The following is a 15,789-nucleotide window of genomic DNA, read 5'->3' as shown; positions in this document are numbered from 1 at the left end:
AGGGTAGTGTGTACACAGACCTTACCTCTACCCTAGGGTAGAGAGACTGTTTCCAAATAGAAACCCGACATTCTTCCCTCCAAGACCTTCCCACCTTGCTTTTGGAGAGACTCGAACTCACAACCTCTCGATTGGAAGTGGGGGTTGCTTACCATCGGAGCAACCCCTCTTGTCTTACATTTGTACAGAGCGCCCATATTATACTGAAAAGGAAAATGTTACAATGCAGACAAATATATCCTTGGTTAAGGTTGCAGTGTCGGCAGTAGCAGACACATGTGATTTCAATTAGATTCATGCACAGGATTGTGCTACCTATGTTCGAGTCGGAGTTATGATTTAAAGTTTATGAGTTTTAAAATATATTACGAAAAAGTTAAAAAAGCTACTTGAATGTGTTAGGAGTTAATGTTTATGTAATTGATAGGATAAATTTTTTTTATAATTAGGTCATCTAAAAAAATAATTATAAATATTTGTCCATAATTAGCGAGACTAGCAACCTAAAAGATAAGGCAGACACCATGTAACAATTGCATGTTAAATATATTAATGGTGTAAAATAATTTGTACTATTAGTGCATATAAGTTAAATTTCTTTTTATGAGTTATTGATAACATAAAAAAATTTAACTATCAAATTAAGTTAACCTACAATGACAAGTAATTAACTCTATAGATCGAGCCTGATATAGTAACCTAAAAAATAGATTATTAACCGACTATAACTAGTTAAGTTTCACTGATAGCGTAAAAATCCGTTATAATATCACGCATATAATTTAAGCTCTTTTTTTTAACCTCAATTCACTCATTGATTCTTCTAAACACCGGTCTAGTGAACCTCACAATCCTTTTTACAGCATTAGTATATTTAATATGTTATTTTTGTATGGTGTCTGTCTTATTTTTTAGGTTACTAATCTCGCTAATTATGGATAAATATCTATAATTATCTTTTAGATGACCCGATTAAAAAAAAAATATATACTATCAATACATAAACACTAACTTTTAACACATTTCAAGTAGCTTTTTTAATAAAGGTAACTTTTTCGTAATATATTTTAAAACCTTATAAACTTAAAATCATAACTCCACCTACGATGATTTACCCAAAAACTTCACTCTGGTCATGAATAGATTACTCAGGTTCATGGGCGTATCTAGGCCTAGGGGTATGAGTTTACGTGAACCCATACTCCTCTCCCTAAACCATATATAATAATGTTATATTTTTTTTAAATTATTTAAATATATGTGCAAAGCACCTATGCTTAAAGACTCCTATAGTGCAATAATTATTGGATGCACCTCTACGAGTAAAATTGGCAGTTCAAATTTCACTTCGGACGGTCTTATTTTTTGGTACGGAGCATTAATATATACGTGATAATCACTATAGCTTCTAGCTTCACCTCTGCACAATAGTGCACTCATCCTCTTGAAATCCTGGATCCGCCTCTGCTCAGGTTCGGGTCCATAAGGCATAGACCTTAAACATTACTCCTATAAATTTAAGCAGCATAACACTTATTTCTCTCACAAATTTTGAACTTCCTCTTTCTCCTCAAGTCCCTAGTGTTTCCACAATGTATAACCAAAGAAGAAAATCTTCATTTCTTCTTACTCTCTTAGCCACTATCTTGCTCATATTATTTTCTCTCCCAAAATCATTACAAACTCAAAATATTCAATTGGAAATAGCCCATTCTCATTGCCAAGACACACTTTACCCTCAACTTTGCATTTCCACTCTCTCATTAATCCCAAATCTTCACCAAAAAACAATCCCAGAAATTATTTCTTCTACTGTAAATGCTACAATAGATGAAGTCAAAGGCTCTACTGAAAATTGCACTAAAATACTTCACAAAATGTCCAAATTGGACCCTATTGAGAAAAGAGCTTTAGATGATTGTATTGAACTTTTGGGTGATAGTACTATTTCTGAGCTTAATACTACTCTTTATGATCTTTCTACTAAAAATCATAATTCCCCTTATAAACATTACAATGATTTACAAACATTACTTAGTGCTGCAATGACAAATCAAGATACTTGTCTTAGTGGATTTGATGATAGTAAACACAATTTGAGACATTATGTTGAGCATAATTTGCATACTATAGAACAACATGTGAGTAACTCTCTTGCCATGCTCAAGAAGTTGAAGCCAGAGTCGGCTCCAGGGTAAGGCCATTAAAGCTATTTTTTCATGCCTCGAATTAAACGCCCCCAAAAAAATTCTTTCTGTTTCATTTTATATGGTACTTTTTCTATTTTAAGTAACTCTTTAACTTTAAACATCTCGATTTGCTTTTTATTACATGCTATAGCCATAGAAATGTCGTTCAGGGCCACAAGACTCAAGAGAGTATTATTATATAAAATATCGGCATATAAAGAATATTGTGTTATATAAATTACTCCATAGTTATGAGAAATATAATTTTTCAAATTAAGTAAGTAGGTTTTTATTTTAGGCGTTGGTTGAAGTTATTCGGATGAGTGAGTAAATTACCTCCCTTTTAATAAATTTAAATCTCTATCATTAACTAGCAGATTTATCTCCCTTTTCAACAATACCAACGATAAACCCAGTGAAATCCTACAAATTGGGTTTGAAGAGGGTAATGTATACGTAGACTTTACCCCTACCTTATGAAGATAGAAGAGACTGTTTCCGATAGACACTCGGCTCAAGAACAGTGAAAAGGATTTATCTCCCTTTTCAATTATGATTTTTCTTCCTCATGCATACATTTTTTAAATTTCAATTTTCAGTCTCAACTCAATTTTCTTGAACTTGTTATATTTCTCTTTGTCTATTTTTGACCCATATATCAGAAAGTAAATTCTTTAATTTTGTCTTATCAGTATATAAATTTTACAAAATTAATTTTAAACTCTCTTACTATAATTTGGCTTTAGGTCATCAATTTCGTCATCATCAAATTCGAAGGAAGTGTTTCCCGAATATGGAGCTATGAAAAATGGATATCCAAAATGGTTGAAAAAAAAGGATAGGACACTTTTACAAGCTCCAATAAACCAAATTAAATTCGATTTGGTTGTGGCTAAAGATGGTAGTGGAAATTTTCGTACAATTAACGAAGCGTTAAGTGCAGCTCCAACTTCAAGTAGTACAAGATTTGTGATTTATATTAAGGCTGGAACTTATTCTGAGTACATTGATGTTGAAAGGAAGAAAAGTATGATAATGTTCGTCGGAGATGGGATCGGAAAAACGCAGATAAAGGGTAATCGGAACGTCGTCGACGGGTGGACTACTTTCCGATCAGCCACCGTTGGTAAGTTATTCAGAATTTTCATTTTTCATGTCTATGTTAATACTAGCTACTCGTAGAATATCGTATTAAGTCTAACTTTTATACACCGATAATATAAATTATCTTTAAATTAAAATGTAAAGACGAGTACTTGGTAAAGATAGGTAATAATTCAAATTAAGTGTGATTATTAACTCGAAAAATAATATAAAAATAAAACAGATTAAATCATACTAATAATATAAAAAATATGTGATGTCAAGTATATAAGTTAAATACTCCTTAATGTAATCATTCCTATAACGGGAAAAAGCTGAAAAGGCAAAATTGTTATATTCACATAATTTTATCTTATATTGTATATACTGATTATGTTAAAAAAATCATAATTATCTTTTTAATTATCAAGGCAAAATTGTTATATTCACAATTTAAACTACTCCCTTCGTTTTTAAACTACTCCCTTCGTTTCCATCCGCTTGTCATATTTTGCTTCTCGAGAGTTAATTTGTTAATCTTTAAAGTTAAATTATTTTGCTTCGACATTTTAGATGGATTCTGTCGGTGGGAAAACGCAAATTGCTAGAAATTGTAGATTGATTGATAAAGTTTAATGCATTTTTAAAATTAATATAGGAAAAATTAACTGAAAAGCAAGAGTGTTGTCAAACAATTAAGAAATTGTCGTTGGTATGTGGACCCTTTATTCATTCGTTCCCATCAAACCATAATGTATTTGTGGGGTTTGACATATCTATAAAACTAGGGTTTATTTGGAAACAGCCTCTCTATCTCAGGGTAAGGTCTGCGTACACACTACCCTCCTCATACCCCACTAAGTGGAATTATACTGGGTTGTTATTGTTGTTATTGTTGTTGACATATCTATAAAACTCCGGGGCTTAGATTGATTAATAAAACGAGTAACGAGATTTTCTCCTTAGCGTAAGCGGATCGTCTGTAGAAATCACGACTTGAATTACTAATTGTCAGAAATCCTCACGAGGTGGATGAATTCCTTGTTTCCACAGCCTAAACCTCTCTTGTTTGATGCAGATGACTACTAACTCTAGTAACCCCATTTCTTGATTATTCGTCGGTCTCCAAACACCCATAATGGTGTATAGATAGACTGCACATAAAGTATAAAAAGACCATCAAGGTTGGTCGTGATGGATAATATACCTTACTTTTAAAAAATTAACTCAAATAGTCGTTCATCTAAAAGCTTAAATTAAAAATAATATATGTATAGCAACTTAGGCAAACAATAAAACTAATATATAATGTTGGATATGAAATGACGCATTAGTCAATTATTTAATTTTCATGGTCCCTTGCTCCAACTATATCCAGAAAAAGGCCCCAGAACAACCACCTCGACATTAATTTGGTGCTATCACTAATTAAGAGGATTTTTAAATAGCCATCACTTTTCCATACAAGTCAATTTCAATTAGATTAATTTATTATACAAAAGTATATGTTAGGACCCATGACTGATGTCTGGTGAGGTTGATTTCTCCATTATTGCTAAAGGAAAACCCCAATTTATTCCTAGAAAATTCTACAGAATTTTAAACCTGTCTCTACGAAATCCAAAAGAAAATTTCCATACAAGTCAATTTCAGTTAGATTAATTATTATACAAAATTATTTGAATTGGTTATACTGGTATTAGTTATGCTGAGATTAATTCTCCTGTTATTATTTCTTATTGACCGATTGTTATGTTGCATTAATCTGAAATTATCAATTTTCACTACTTTACTGTTCCACCATCTGACAAATATAAGTTATTTCGATATATTTTTAATCTAGGGATAACTTGTCCCAAAATTAATAATCAAACAAAGGATAAGACAATATTAAATTCTTATCCTAAAATTATGTTTGTTTATCCATCGTACCAAACAACCCCTTAAGTATTAAATATTTTGAATAGTCAATGTCGCCGTATCAAATCAAAGAAGTATATGTTGTACAAGTCAAACTCAAAAAGTAATAGGTACTGAAGATCATATTCCAATTTCCATCGATCTATGCAGCAATTATATCTTTGATTTTCTTGTTTAAAAATGATTACTTATAATTATTTTTTAAATGATCTAATATTATTTAAAAAAAAATTACGCTATCTATGCTAAAATTTAATTGTATCTTAAAAAGGAATGTCCATCTAATATATTATATTTTACAATTACTTACTATTATTTCGTAAATTATATAATTTTATATTTATTAGAGTCAAACTAACCATTAGCCAAACATTGAAGCACGTCACTATGTATAGAGTATTTTGGTAAACTCAAAATTATATAGATCTTCTAACTCTCTTACTATTTTCTCCTCCTCTTCAAGCAGAGTTTTCTCTTGAAATCTGTTGTTTCTATTCCTAATTTATCCGATAAGAACTTGTTGAATCTTGGACAATATACTTCTACTTATGAAATATTATTAATTACAGTGTTTTTGAGACACCTCAAGCTACGAATATTTTCAAAAATTATCAATGTTTGTTTTAATCTGTTATAGAAGACAAATTAGGGGGAAATTTAAAAATAGCCAGATTTACAACTGGTCGTTCAAAAATAGCCCAGTTTCAAAAGTAATCGAAATTTAGCCACTTTTCATGTAAAGATAAATATGAGCGAAAACATTGTTCAAAACCTGGAAAATACGCCAGTATAATATGATGGAGTTCCAGTATAAGTACACTAGAACTCCAGCATAATATACTGGAGTTCCAGCAAGTATAATTGTCAAGTATAATATACTGGAGTTTGGAGCACCGGTGCTCCAGTCTCCAGTATATTATACTGGAGTCAGCAAAGTATACCGGTCCAGCATAATATGTTGGAGTTCATACACAGGTGCACCGAACTCCAGTATATTATGCTGGACCGATCTCTGTTACAGCAAAATAGTAGCTATTTTTCATTGACTTCGTAAACGCTGGCTATTTTTGAATGACCAGTCCGAAAACTGGCTATACTGTGCTATTTTTACGACTAATTATTTTATTCTCTAGGTTATTGATCTCGATTTCTTACGAACGATTTTTGTAGTTATCATTTATTTTACCTGACAAATTTTACACCGATTATTCGAAAATTTAACTTTTTTTTTTTTTTTTTTTTTTTTTACTGCAGCGGTGGTGGGAAATGGATTCATAGCAAGGGGCATAACATTTGAAAATTTTGCGGGACCAAGCAAGCACCAAGCAGTGGCGCTAAGGAGTGGCTCTGATCTTTCGGCATTTTACCAATGCAGCTTTGTTGCATATCAAGACACTCTCTACGTCCATTCCCTTCGCCAATTCTATCGCGAATGCGACGTCTATGGAACTGTGGACTTCATTTTTGGTAATGTTAAATTATTTGCTCATCTCGTCTAAAAGTTAAAAACATTTAAAGCAGAGACGAATTCAGAATTTGAATTTGAAAGTTTATGGGTTTCTATCATAACTTCACACTACTTCTCTCTCTCTCTCTCTCTCTCTCTCTCTCTCTCTCTCTCTCTCTCTCTCTCTCTCTCTCTCTCTCTCTCTCTATATATATATATATATATATATATATATATATATATATATATATATATATATATATATATATATATATATATATATAAGCATATTAATGAGGTTCACGTTCTATAAATTCCATTCAAATGACACTAGGTAGCCACTCTAAAGGGCTGCTATTTAGGAATTAGCCAGTACGTACTGAATTTCAATTTTTCACCGATTAATCTCTGAGAATGGCTATCTGTGCACTTGCCCCATATATAACATGTGAGTTTAAGAGACAACGCACTTTTATTTAGAGTGTATTTAGATAAATTTTCTAAGTTGATCGAACAAGCTTTAGTGTTTTTTTGGTTTATTTATACATTTGACAAATACTTCAAGTGTTTACAAGTCAAGATCAGCCAAAAATTATAAGTTGGTCACCTCGTACTCATTTATAGTTGTTTTAACATAAAAGGCCTATATTAAATTTTTTTATCAAATACATCAATGACTTATTATTAATTAGTTTCAGTACTTCTGTCCAAATATGTGACTACTTATTACGTGTCGGCTAGTTTTAATCAGCTAACTCGAACGAACTCTTACTTAATTATGTCTTCAACAGGTAATGCGGCTGTTGTTTTTCAGAACTGCAACTTATATGCTCGTAAACCAAACCCCAACCAAAAGAACATTTTCACAGCACAAGGAAGAGAGGATCCAAATCAAAATACTGGAATTTCAATCTTGAATTGTAAAGTGGAAGCTGCTTCAGATTTAGTTCCTGTACTATCATCCTTCAAAAATTACCTTGGACGTCCCTGGAAACAATATTCAAGAACAGTTTTTCTACTATCAAATATTGGCAGTTTAATTGATCCTGCTGGTTGGTTAGAATGGGATGGTAATTTTGCATTGAATACACTTTATTATGGAGAGTATTTGAACAAAGGACCAGGTTCAAATACTAATGCTAGAGTAAAATGGCCTGGTTATAGAGTTATTAATAGCTCAGCTGAAGCAAGTCAATTCAATGTTGGGAATTTCCTACAGGGAAGTCAATGGTTACCGGCTACCGGTTTCCCGTTTTTCCTCGGTTTAACTTCCTCGTCCTGAATACAGAGGCGAATCTAGGACGAGTTTTTAAGCCAGCAAAGTGGTAATATAAGTTCGGTTGTGGCATAAATAAATAAAATTTAAAATTTGTAATTTAGAACGAAGGACTGTGGTGGACGTACGACTGTTGTCAACATGTGGGGTGTCACGTATCTTGTAAACAACAATCGCAGCAGTCACCAGCCTGGTCGATTGCTTGTATCTCTTCATGTCCTATGATTTTTTTAAGTATCTTAAGGATGCTATTAGTTTGTTTTAATGTTGAAAAAATTAAGTTCCTTTTGTAAGAAATTTGATGTATTGTCTTCATTTCTTGAGGAATTAAGTTAATGTTACTTGTATTACTTATTATTCACAAGAATAAGGGTTGAAATACATTGCAATATAACAGAGGTTATTAATTAATTAATGCTAATCTGTTTGTGTGTTATATACTGCTAAATGTTGAAGCTTTGGCGTTTGTTCAAATGACTCCAACATCTTTAAATTAAACATTTTGAATTGTTTTCATCTTTATTTACCTTGAATATGTGATATATCACTGTGATGAGATATTAAAGAGTAGTCTGGTGCACTAAGCTCCCGCTATGCGCGGCGTCGGGGGAAAGGCTGGATCACAAGGGTCTATTGTATGCAATCTTACCCCGTATTTCTGCAAAAGACTATTTCCACGACTCGAACTCGTGACCTTTTGATTACATAGCAGCAACTTTACCAATCACGTCAAAACTTTCCTTCAAATTATTGTCTTCTCAAGTTCTCATGAAGATTGAGGAGATCATTTAATATTTCCTTATTTGCCAAGAAATAAAAGATATCTGTAACAGCATTATCCCACTTAGGTCTCAAGAAATCCACGGAATAAATTACATTTGATAACATTAAAATGAGGGATTGGTTTTTTTTTTTTTTTTTTTTTGGGGGGGGGGGGGTGGGGGGGGGGGGTTGACAGAAATCAAAAGCTTTATTTAAGGGATAACGGGGGAGTGGATTGAGTTGAAAAAACCTAATTTAAGGGATATTATCCCTTTAATTTCGGGAGTAAAAATGGAAAGAGTGAATTTTGATATAATTATTATACAATGTAATTCACTTTCTGGAACCATATGTAATATCATTAATTGACATACATCATGTAAAGAACTCTTATACACAGTATAATAATTCTGGGGAAAAAAAAAACTATTTTCCAAAGTCCAAATGGCATACGAATTATTTTCTGTTCTTTATTTATGGTGAATTTCTTAACTGTAATTCTTAGTATACTGTAAAATTCCATTTAAATGAAACATCAAAAAATCCATTGACTAAACGGATGAAAGTACATAACGATCTCTCAGTTTGAAGTTTCCTACAATTGAGGAAAAAACAATAAATAGAAAAAACAAACTAATACGAGCCAATAATTTTTGAATGGTAAAAGAGAATTGATATAAATGGCATATAGGGATGATTATTACCATTCACAGGGAATTTTTTTTCCTTATTTAATTTGCCCACTTTTCTAAAATATTTTTTCATTTTCTTTAGGCCACCACAATGGCTATTCCAAAAGAATTATTGGTTTTACTTTTGGGTATAGCCATTTTGTCAAAAGTTGCTGAATGTGCATCTTTTGGTTCACGTCGTGGCCTTGTAGAGACAGTTTTTGATGTTACAAGGTTTGGAGCTAGACCAAATACCCCTGCAGATAGCACTAGGGTAAGTTTAGAATCAAATAATAATAATTAGTATTTTCTTCGTTTCAGTTTATATGATACTATTCTTTTATTATCTGATGACCGGGATAAAAGAGGGATGAAGAAAGTTCGCCAAAACCATTCTTTTCTAATTGGAAGCAATTTAACTCAGGCTTTCCATTTTATCTTCACGAGAAGCTTTTAAGTTTCTTAATAGATAGGTCCTAATGACCACATCTCGTAATGAGAATGCATATAACCCTATTCTGCCCTGATCCAATATGGAATGAACTTGGTCGTAAATATTTTAACTGGTTGAATTTGATGTTCAAGAATTCTTGTTTAGACCATTTATACCATCTATACATAGCGTTCGATTTAAGATTTCAATTTTTCCATATTTCAGCAGTAACACATTCTTCCATATATAGAGCATTCAAAAAATATGCAAGAATGTTATACGAGGAGCTTGAACCTACAACATAGAACAAGTTTTGAGTTATGTCAAGAGAATCTAACAACTTATATATGTATGTACGAAAAATTATTTTACGCTTTTCGTAAAACATAATTTTCTGAAGAACTATCTTATTCAACCGAACCCCCTTCGAACCATATAATTCCGCTCCTGAAACCCCCTGTAATTAACTCTGATGGTCAAATTCCATGTTTATATATCTCTAGGACTTATATGCTAAGCTGAAACATTTTATTAGATAATTAACTGCTTATTTGGGTTGAAGATATTAGAGACAAATGTATGATTTATAAGGCTAGAACTATTGCATCCACCTTAGTTAACGGGTTGTTAATTGACACATTTTCATTGAAAAATTACATTGTGTAGTGATCAAAAGTATTTCTATGCAGGAATATATGGTACGAGTTCGGCAGAACCCCATAGCTTTAGCCCAAACTCTATATATGTGTTAAGAAATTCATTAAATATATATATGTATAGTTACCTGTGAATCCAGTAGCATAAATGATTTGTGGATTCGATGGGTTGTTAAAACTCATAAACTTCAAAACCTAGGTCACCTATGTTTCTCTGTATATATATTATACATTCAATTTTCTTAATTTATTTGTGTGTTTATTTCCTTATATTTTGACATCAGTTAATGAAACTTCTGGCTCCGCCACTGCATGCAGGGACTTATGATGGCATGGAGATCAGCTTGCCAATCACCAGGACCAGCCAAAGTTGTTATTCCTCCAGGAACATACACTACAGGAGAAACTATATTTCAAGGGCCATGCACAAGTCCTAGGCCAATTACTATTGAAATTCAAGGAACTTTGTTGTCAAATACTGACATGAGTTTGTACACAAGAGCAGCTTGGATTTCTATCGAACATGTAGATGGCATCGTTATTACGGGTGGAGGAACTCTAAATGGACAAGGAAAATCGAGTTGGCAATTTGCTGATAAATCTGGAAGTACTCCTCCTCTCCCCTCTGTAAGTGAAAATGTTTAACTCGATGGGTAATTTTACAGATGGTCGTTCAACTTTTAATATTTTTTTTACCCAAGTCATGAAAATCTTTTAACAAAAAATAAAAATAAAAATAACTCAATTGTATATTAGATAATATAAAAAAAAAGTTGAAAAATACATAAATTTGATCCCGAAACACATTAGATTGCCACATGCATGAAATTGTCATATCCACCGCGGATTGTGGTGGTGATGGTAGGATGAAATCTCTCTACCCCTAATTAAGGGTCTCGAGTTCGAGCATTAAAAATAAAGAAACTCTTGGTGTGAAGCGGTTCTCCTTAACTGGACTCAATGCAGAGCCAGTCAGGATCTCAGTCGAGTCACTAAACTTCAGATACTAAATAGTTAAAAAAAATATATAAGTGTAGTTGCTTTAGCAACTCACATTACACGTATAATATCAACGTGACGCCGACCACTTAAAAAAATAAAAAAATAATTTTTTGATCCCAACCTAAAATCCTATATCTTTCACCATGTGACACATCATGAGCATTTTTCTTAAATGGTTCAAAAAATGAGTTATTTATCCTTTTTAAGTGGTGTCACGAAGATATTATGTAAGGTAAGTCGTTGAAGTATCAGCAACCTAGCAACTTCCGTTTTAAGGACCGAATTTATGATTTTTCAGTGTTTGTTTTTTCTTTTAAAAAAAAAATCTTTTGTGATTGGTATAGTCGAGTTACATTTTTATTTTTATTTTTTAAAAAAAAAACTAGTTTTATGACTTGATGCAATATAAAGTAATAGTTAATTTGTGGTTTGTTTTGGTTTTGTAGTCTCTTGTATTTCAGACAGTGCGAAGTTCTTCGATCAAGAACCTAAATTTTGTAGATGCTAAAGGTGTCCACTTGAAAATCACTGATAGCAGTGATATATCAGTTTCAAATGTCAAAATTACAGCTCCAGGAGATAGTCCAAACACTGATGGTCTTCATATTAGTGATACAATTAATGTCAATGTCACTGATAGCACCATTGGAACAGGTCAGTCGTCGTCGTAGCCACATACATTGAAGGGTGTTCAATTATACTTATATATATAGGTTAAATATTACTTTTTATACATATATATAAAAAAAATCTTGAATACTCTCATTAAAATTCCTGGTTTTGCTACTGAAACAGGTGACGATTGCATTAGTATTGGAGATGGCAATTCTAATGTTTATATCTCTAACATAAATTGTGGCCCAGGACATGGTATAAGGTTAGTTTCAATATATTTTATGATTATGCGCTTCGATTTATTTTTTTCAATGGCTTGAACTTGTGATATTACAATCTGAGTTGTGGTCTCTTGACCCAAATATTGTGGTGGGGTAGTAAATACCCTTACTTTAAAAAAATGATAAATATGCATCCATCTTTAACCAAAGATTTCGGTTTCGAACCCTTGGAATTGAGTCGCTTTTGATATGAAACGTTTTACTCTTTAATGTGGGATTTCTCGGTGCGAATCCATATTAATCGGGTTTGTCTTTGGTAGGTAGCATTTTATTCTCCTCCCCCTTCCAATTTAAAATTTTTCAGTGTGAATCTGGATTAGTCGGGTCACAATAAAGATACGGGACGCCAAATGGGGAAACAAAAAAAAACGCAACTTGTGCATTTCTTTTACTATAGTCTTAATATCATGAATTTAGACGTTTAAAATATTTATGAAGTTTTTTTTGTTTTAATATTTGTTGTGCAGTATTGGCAGCCTTGGGAAAAGATTAGATGAAACAGATGTTAAAGGAGTTACAGTAAGAAATTGTACATTCCGTGGTACAACAAATGGTGCAAGAATCAAAACTTATATGGGTTCACCTTCACTACAAGTTTCTGGTGTTATTTATGAAGATATAATCCTGGATAATGTTAAAAATCCAATCGTTATTGATCAACACTATCATTCCAAGAACAGGAATGAGGTAATTACTATATCATAATTACTATTTTTCTTGTGTGGGATAACAGTAATGAGGAGGTCATGAGCATCTAAACATTACTCCATTCGTCCCATTTTAAAAAGAACTACTACTTCTTTAATATTAAGGGTATAATTGGAAACAATTGACGAATATAGTCTTAAAATCCTAAAATGATAAATTATTTTGGGACAAATTTTTGAGCTAAAGTAACTGTTAATTTGGGATGGAAGGAGTAATACAAATCATTCAAGTGGTGATTTTTTCCTCCGCAGAAAAAATTATATTATTTATGTCACCGCCAAAATCATTATAGGCAAGACTCTTTTCTTGCTTTACTTTTGCCTTTAATAATATTTGATTCTGACCTCTTAATTATTGGACCGTCTCTTGGAAAGTATATTATTGTATATTGTTGTACAATAAGTACTTGCCATGTGGGGAGCTAGAGTATACCTGTCTAATAGTTTTAATCTAAACCTTATATTTATTTTAAGAAATTATTTACTTACATGGACGGAATCAATGAGTGATCAAAAAGGCCCTACAGACTAGGTGACTGACCTCCACTGCACTTTGGAAGGGTTGTCTGCCTAAGGTCGGCCCAAGTGCCGAGCCTACCTCATAATTTGTGGCAGTGGAGGCTTGCATTCGCGCGACCCCGTTTGTCTATTCGGCTCTTTCCCTTAATAAGAACAATCTAAATGTGACACTTTAACGACGAAATACCAGGAATTTTTGAAATTTATTATGCAATCCTGGCTTCGCCTCTAGAACTTGATATTCAGATGGATTTGAGTGTGTGTGTGTATATATATATATATATATATATATATATATAAAAGATCAATGTCACTAACACAAATTTTTTTATTTGGTATAGCCATCTAGAGTGAAACTGGTGGATATTCACTTCAAGAACATAAGGGGAACAACAACTTCAAAAATTCCAGTGGCACTCAATTGCAGTGAAGCACTTCCATGTGAAGGAATTGAATTGGTTGACATTGATCTAGTTCCAGTTGGTTCAATTGGACCTCTTTTGCCTGCAACTTGTCAAAATGCCAAAACAATATTGAATGGGAAAAATAACCCACCAGCATGCTAATTAATTATTAGTACATCTTTTCTACCTCAAATTATGTCTATGAAAAATGTATATATATCCTGATTTAATCACATAATTTGCTTAAAGTGTATAACAATATTTCTTTTTTCCAGTCTTCTTGAACTAGAAAAAGAATTTTTTTAGTTTGGCGCATATTTGAAAGGTAGCTAGGGTTAATTTCTTAGCTAAAACAGCGATAATTAGGGATATGGTCCCTAGTTAAATGCACTATAGTAATTAAAAGTGTCTCTTTCTACTAGCAAAGCTATTTCTATGTCTTCACATCCTATTGACTAACTTTTCCTTGTTAAGCATTTGGTTTAAAGTTTTATTGACGATGTAATATTAAGGCCTCATTTGTTTATACTTAATGGAGGTCTGAATCTTAATTATTCTGTTTTTAATTATTAAGTGCGTTTGTTTCTTTTACTTTACAACCACTTAATGGGTCTGAATAGGTCTGTATGATTAAGATCTATAACAGAGACTTAATTTCATTAAGATACTATCACATATTCATTATTAACTGCCGTCACCGCCTACTATTATCAACTACCACCATGTCGTCGCCACCACCATCATCCTCAATCATATCCGTCACAATTATCGACTATCACCATCCACTACGCCCACCACTCCGATCACCAGCGTTCTCACCCACAATCAACACTCATCCACATCAACTACCACAACTGACCACTCCATCACCATCAACAACCACAGCCGGCGTTGTCCATCATTATAACCTACCACCACCCACCCACCACCTTCCTCAGTCAAAAGTACTACCACCACCCGCCAATTAACTATCACCACCACTATCATCAATCATAATCGCCACCACTACCGATCACTACTAGCTACTAGCATGAACCACCATCATCAACCAAAACTACCACCAACCACCGCCTCTAGTCGGCATTCACCTGTTATCCATCATCACCAACAACTATCATATTTTTAAAAACTATATATTTTATTGATAGAATATTAGATTAGTTAGTATTTCATTTGAATTTTATATTTATTAATTTTCAAATAAAAATAAATTTTATATATTCAGATGTTAAAAATCAAACAGTCTTAATTATATAATATTCAGATGTGTATTCAGATTCAGATGTCTTAATCTTAATACACATCTTAATATTCAGATGTGTATTCAAATTCAGACGTCTTAATCTTAAAAAAAAAACAAATGAGTTAGGACTCCTTCTCAGATTCTCCTCTTAATTAATATTTTCTCCTTCTTGGAGTACTTCTTAATGACATTCTATTGTGAATATTTCTACAGCACAATAGAGTGAGACTAGCCAGTTAGGAGTTAGACTAAGAATGTCATTGGTCGTCTATTGATGCAGGGCTTTACCTGCTAGTTTTTACTATACCAGCCATCTATTTCGTATTTCGTATTCTGTATTTCATATCTCTTATATTGCTGTTATTTTATTATGCATTTTTATGGTACTAATTGTGAGCACGTGATTTTTGTTTACACGACAACTACTCCAAAAGAAATCAAAAAATAATAGCAAATGGTCCTGCTTTACAATTTTTGGATTTTACGTGGCATTTTGTTAACTATCTGTGATTTTGCCCATTTTTACTTTTTTTATTTATTAAAACAAAATACAAAAATGTGTCGTGTGTAGTTTGAACCGT

General features: G+C 32.5%; 2 protein-coding genes and 1 non-coding gene across 3 annotated transcripts; all 3 read left to right on the top strand.

Moving 5' to 3' along the window:
* The first annotated feature begins 1,540 nt into the window (after window positions 1-1,540).
* Window positions 1,541-8,306, top strand: LOC142179338 (pectinesterase-like). Its single transcript, XM_075249039.1, has 4 exons — window positions 1,541-2,194; window positions 2,936-3,315; window positions 6,447-6,659; window positions 7,431-8,306. The coding sequence occupies exons 1-4, from the start codon at window positions 1,593-1,595 to the stop codon at window positions 7,919-7,921; spliced, it is 1,686 nt and encodes a 561-aa protein (XP_075105140.1). The 5' UTR covers window positions 1,541-1,592; the 3' UTR covers window positions 7,922-8,306.
* A 1,130-nt stretch (window positions 8,307-9,436) lies between these two features.
* LOC142174696 (polygalacturonase-like) lies at window positions 9,437-14,337 on the top strand. The gene is made up of 6 exons (XM_075240778.1): window positions 9,437-9,622; window positions 10,756-11,064; window positions 11,886-12,093; window positions 12,235-12,316; window positions 12,803-13,022; window positions 13,903-14,337. The coding sequence occupies exons 1-6, from the start codon at window positions 9,461-9,463 to the stop codon at window positions 14,125-14,127; spliced, it is 1,206 nt and encodes a 401-aa protein (XP_075096879.1). The 5' UTR covers window positions 9,437-9,460; the 3' UTR covers window positions 14,128-14,337.
* On the top strand, window positions 13,524-13,685 carry LOC142179655 (U1 spliceosomal RNA). Its single transcript, XR_012708200.1, has one exon. It is a non-coding gene; the product is annotated as a U1 spliceosomal RNA (small nuclear RNA).
* Window positions 14,338-15,789: the final 1,452 nt, after the last annotated feature.

Source organism: Nicotiana tabacum, chromosome 3 (genome assembly GCF_000715075.1).
Source record: "Nicotiana tabacum cultivar K326 chromosome 3, ASM71507v2, whole genome shotgun sequence".
NCBI classification, from domain to species: domain Eukaryota; kingdom Viridiplantae; phylum Streptophyta; class Magnoliopsida; order Solanales; family Solanaceae; genus Nicotiana; species Nicotiana tabacum.
Note: the sequence above shows the minus strand (reverse complement) of the source record. Positions and strands in the feature narration are given on the sequence as shown.

What these genes read in the sequence shown, in the direction of transcription:
- LOC142179338 (XM_075249039.1), top strand. Translation starts at nt 1,593, where the DNA reads ATGTATAACCAAAGAAGAAAATCTTCATTTCTTCTTACTCTCTTAGCC. An exon ending in AAGCCAGAGTCGGCTCCAGG is followed by an intron (nt 2,195 to 2,935) that starts GTAAGGCCATTA and finishes ATTTGGCTTTAG; the next exon opens with GTCATCAATTTCGTCATCAT. An exon ending in AACTGTGGACTTCATTTTTG is followed by an intron (nt 6,660 to 7,430) that starts GTAATGTTAAAT and finishes TGTCTTCAACAG; the next exon opens with GTAATGCGGCTGTTGTTTTT.
- LOC142174696 (XM_075240778.1), top strand. Translation starts at nt 9,461, where the DNA reads ATGGCTATTCCAAAAGAATTATTGGTTTTACTTTTGGGTATAGCCATT. An exon ending in GTACTCCTCCTCTCCCCTCT is followed by an intron (nt 11,065 to 11,885) that starts GTAAGTGAAAAT and finishes TTGGTTTTGTAG; the next exon opens with TCTCTTGTATTTCAGACAGT. An exon ending in ATTCCAAGAACAGGAATGAG is followed by an intron (nt 13,023 to 13,902) that starts GTAATTACTATA and finishes TATTTGGTATAG; the next exon opens with CCATCTAGAGTGAAACTGGT.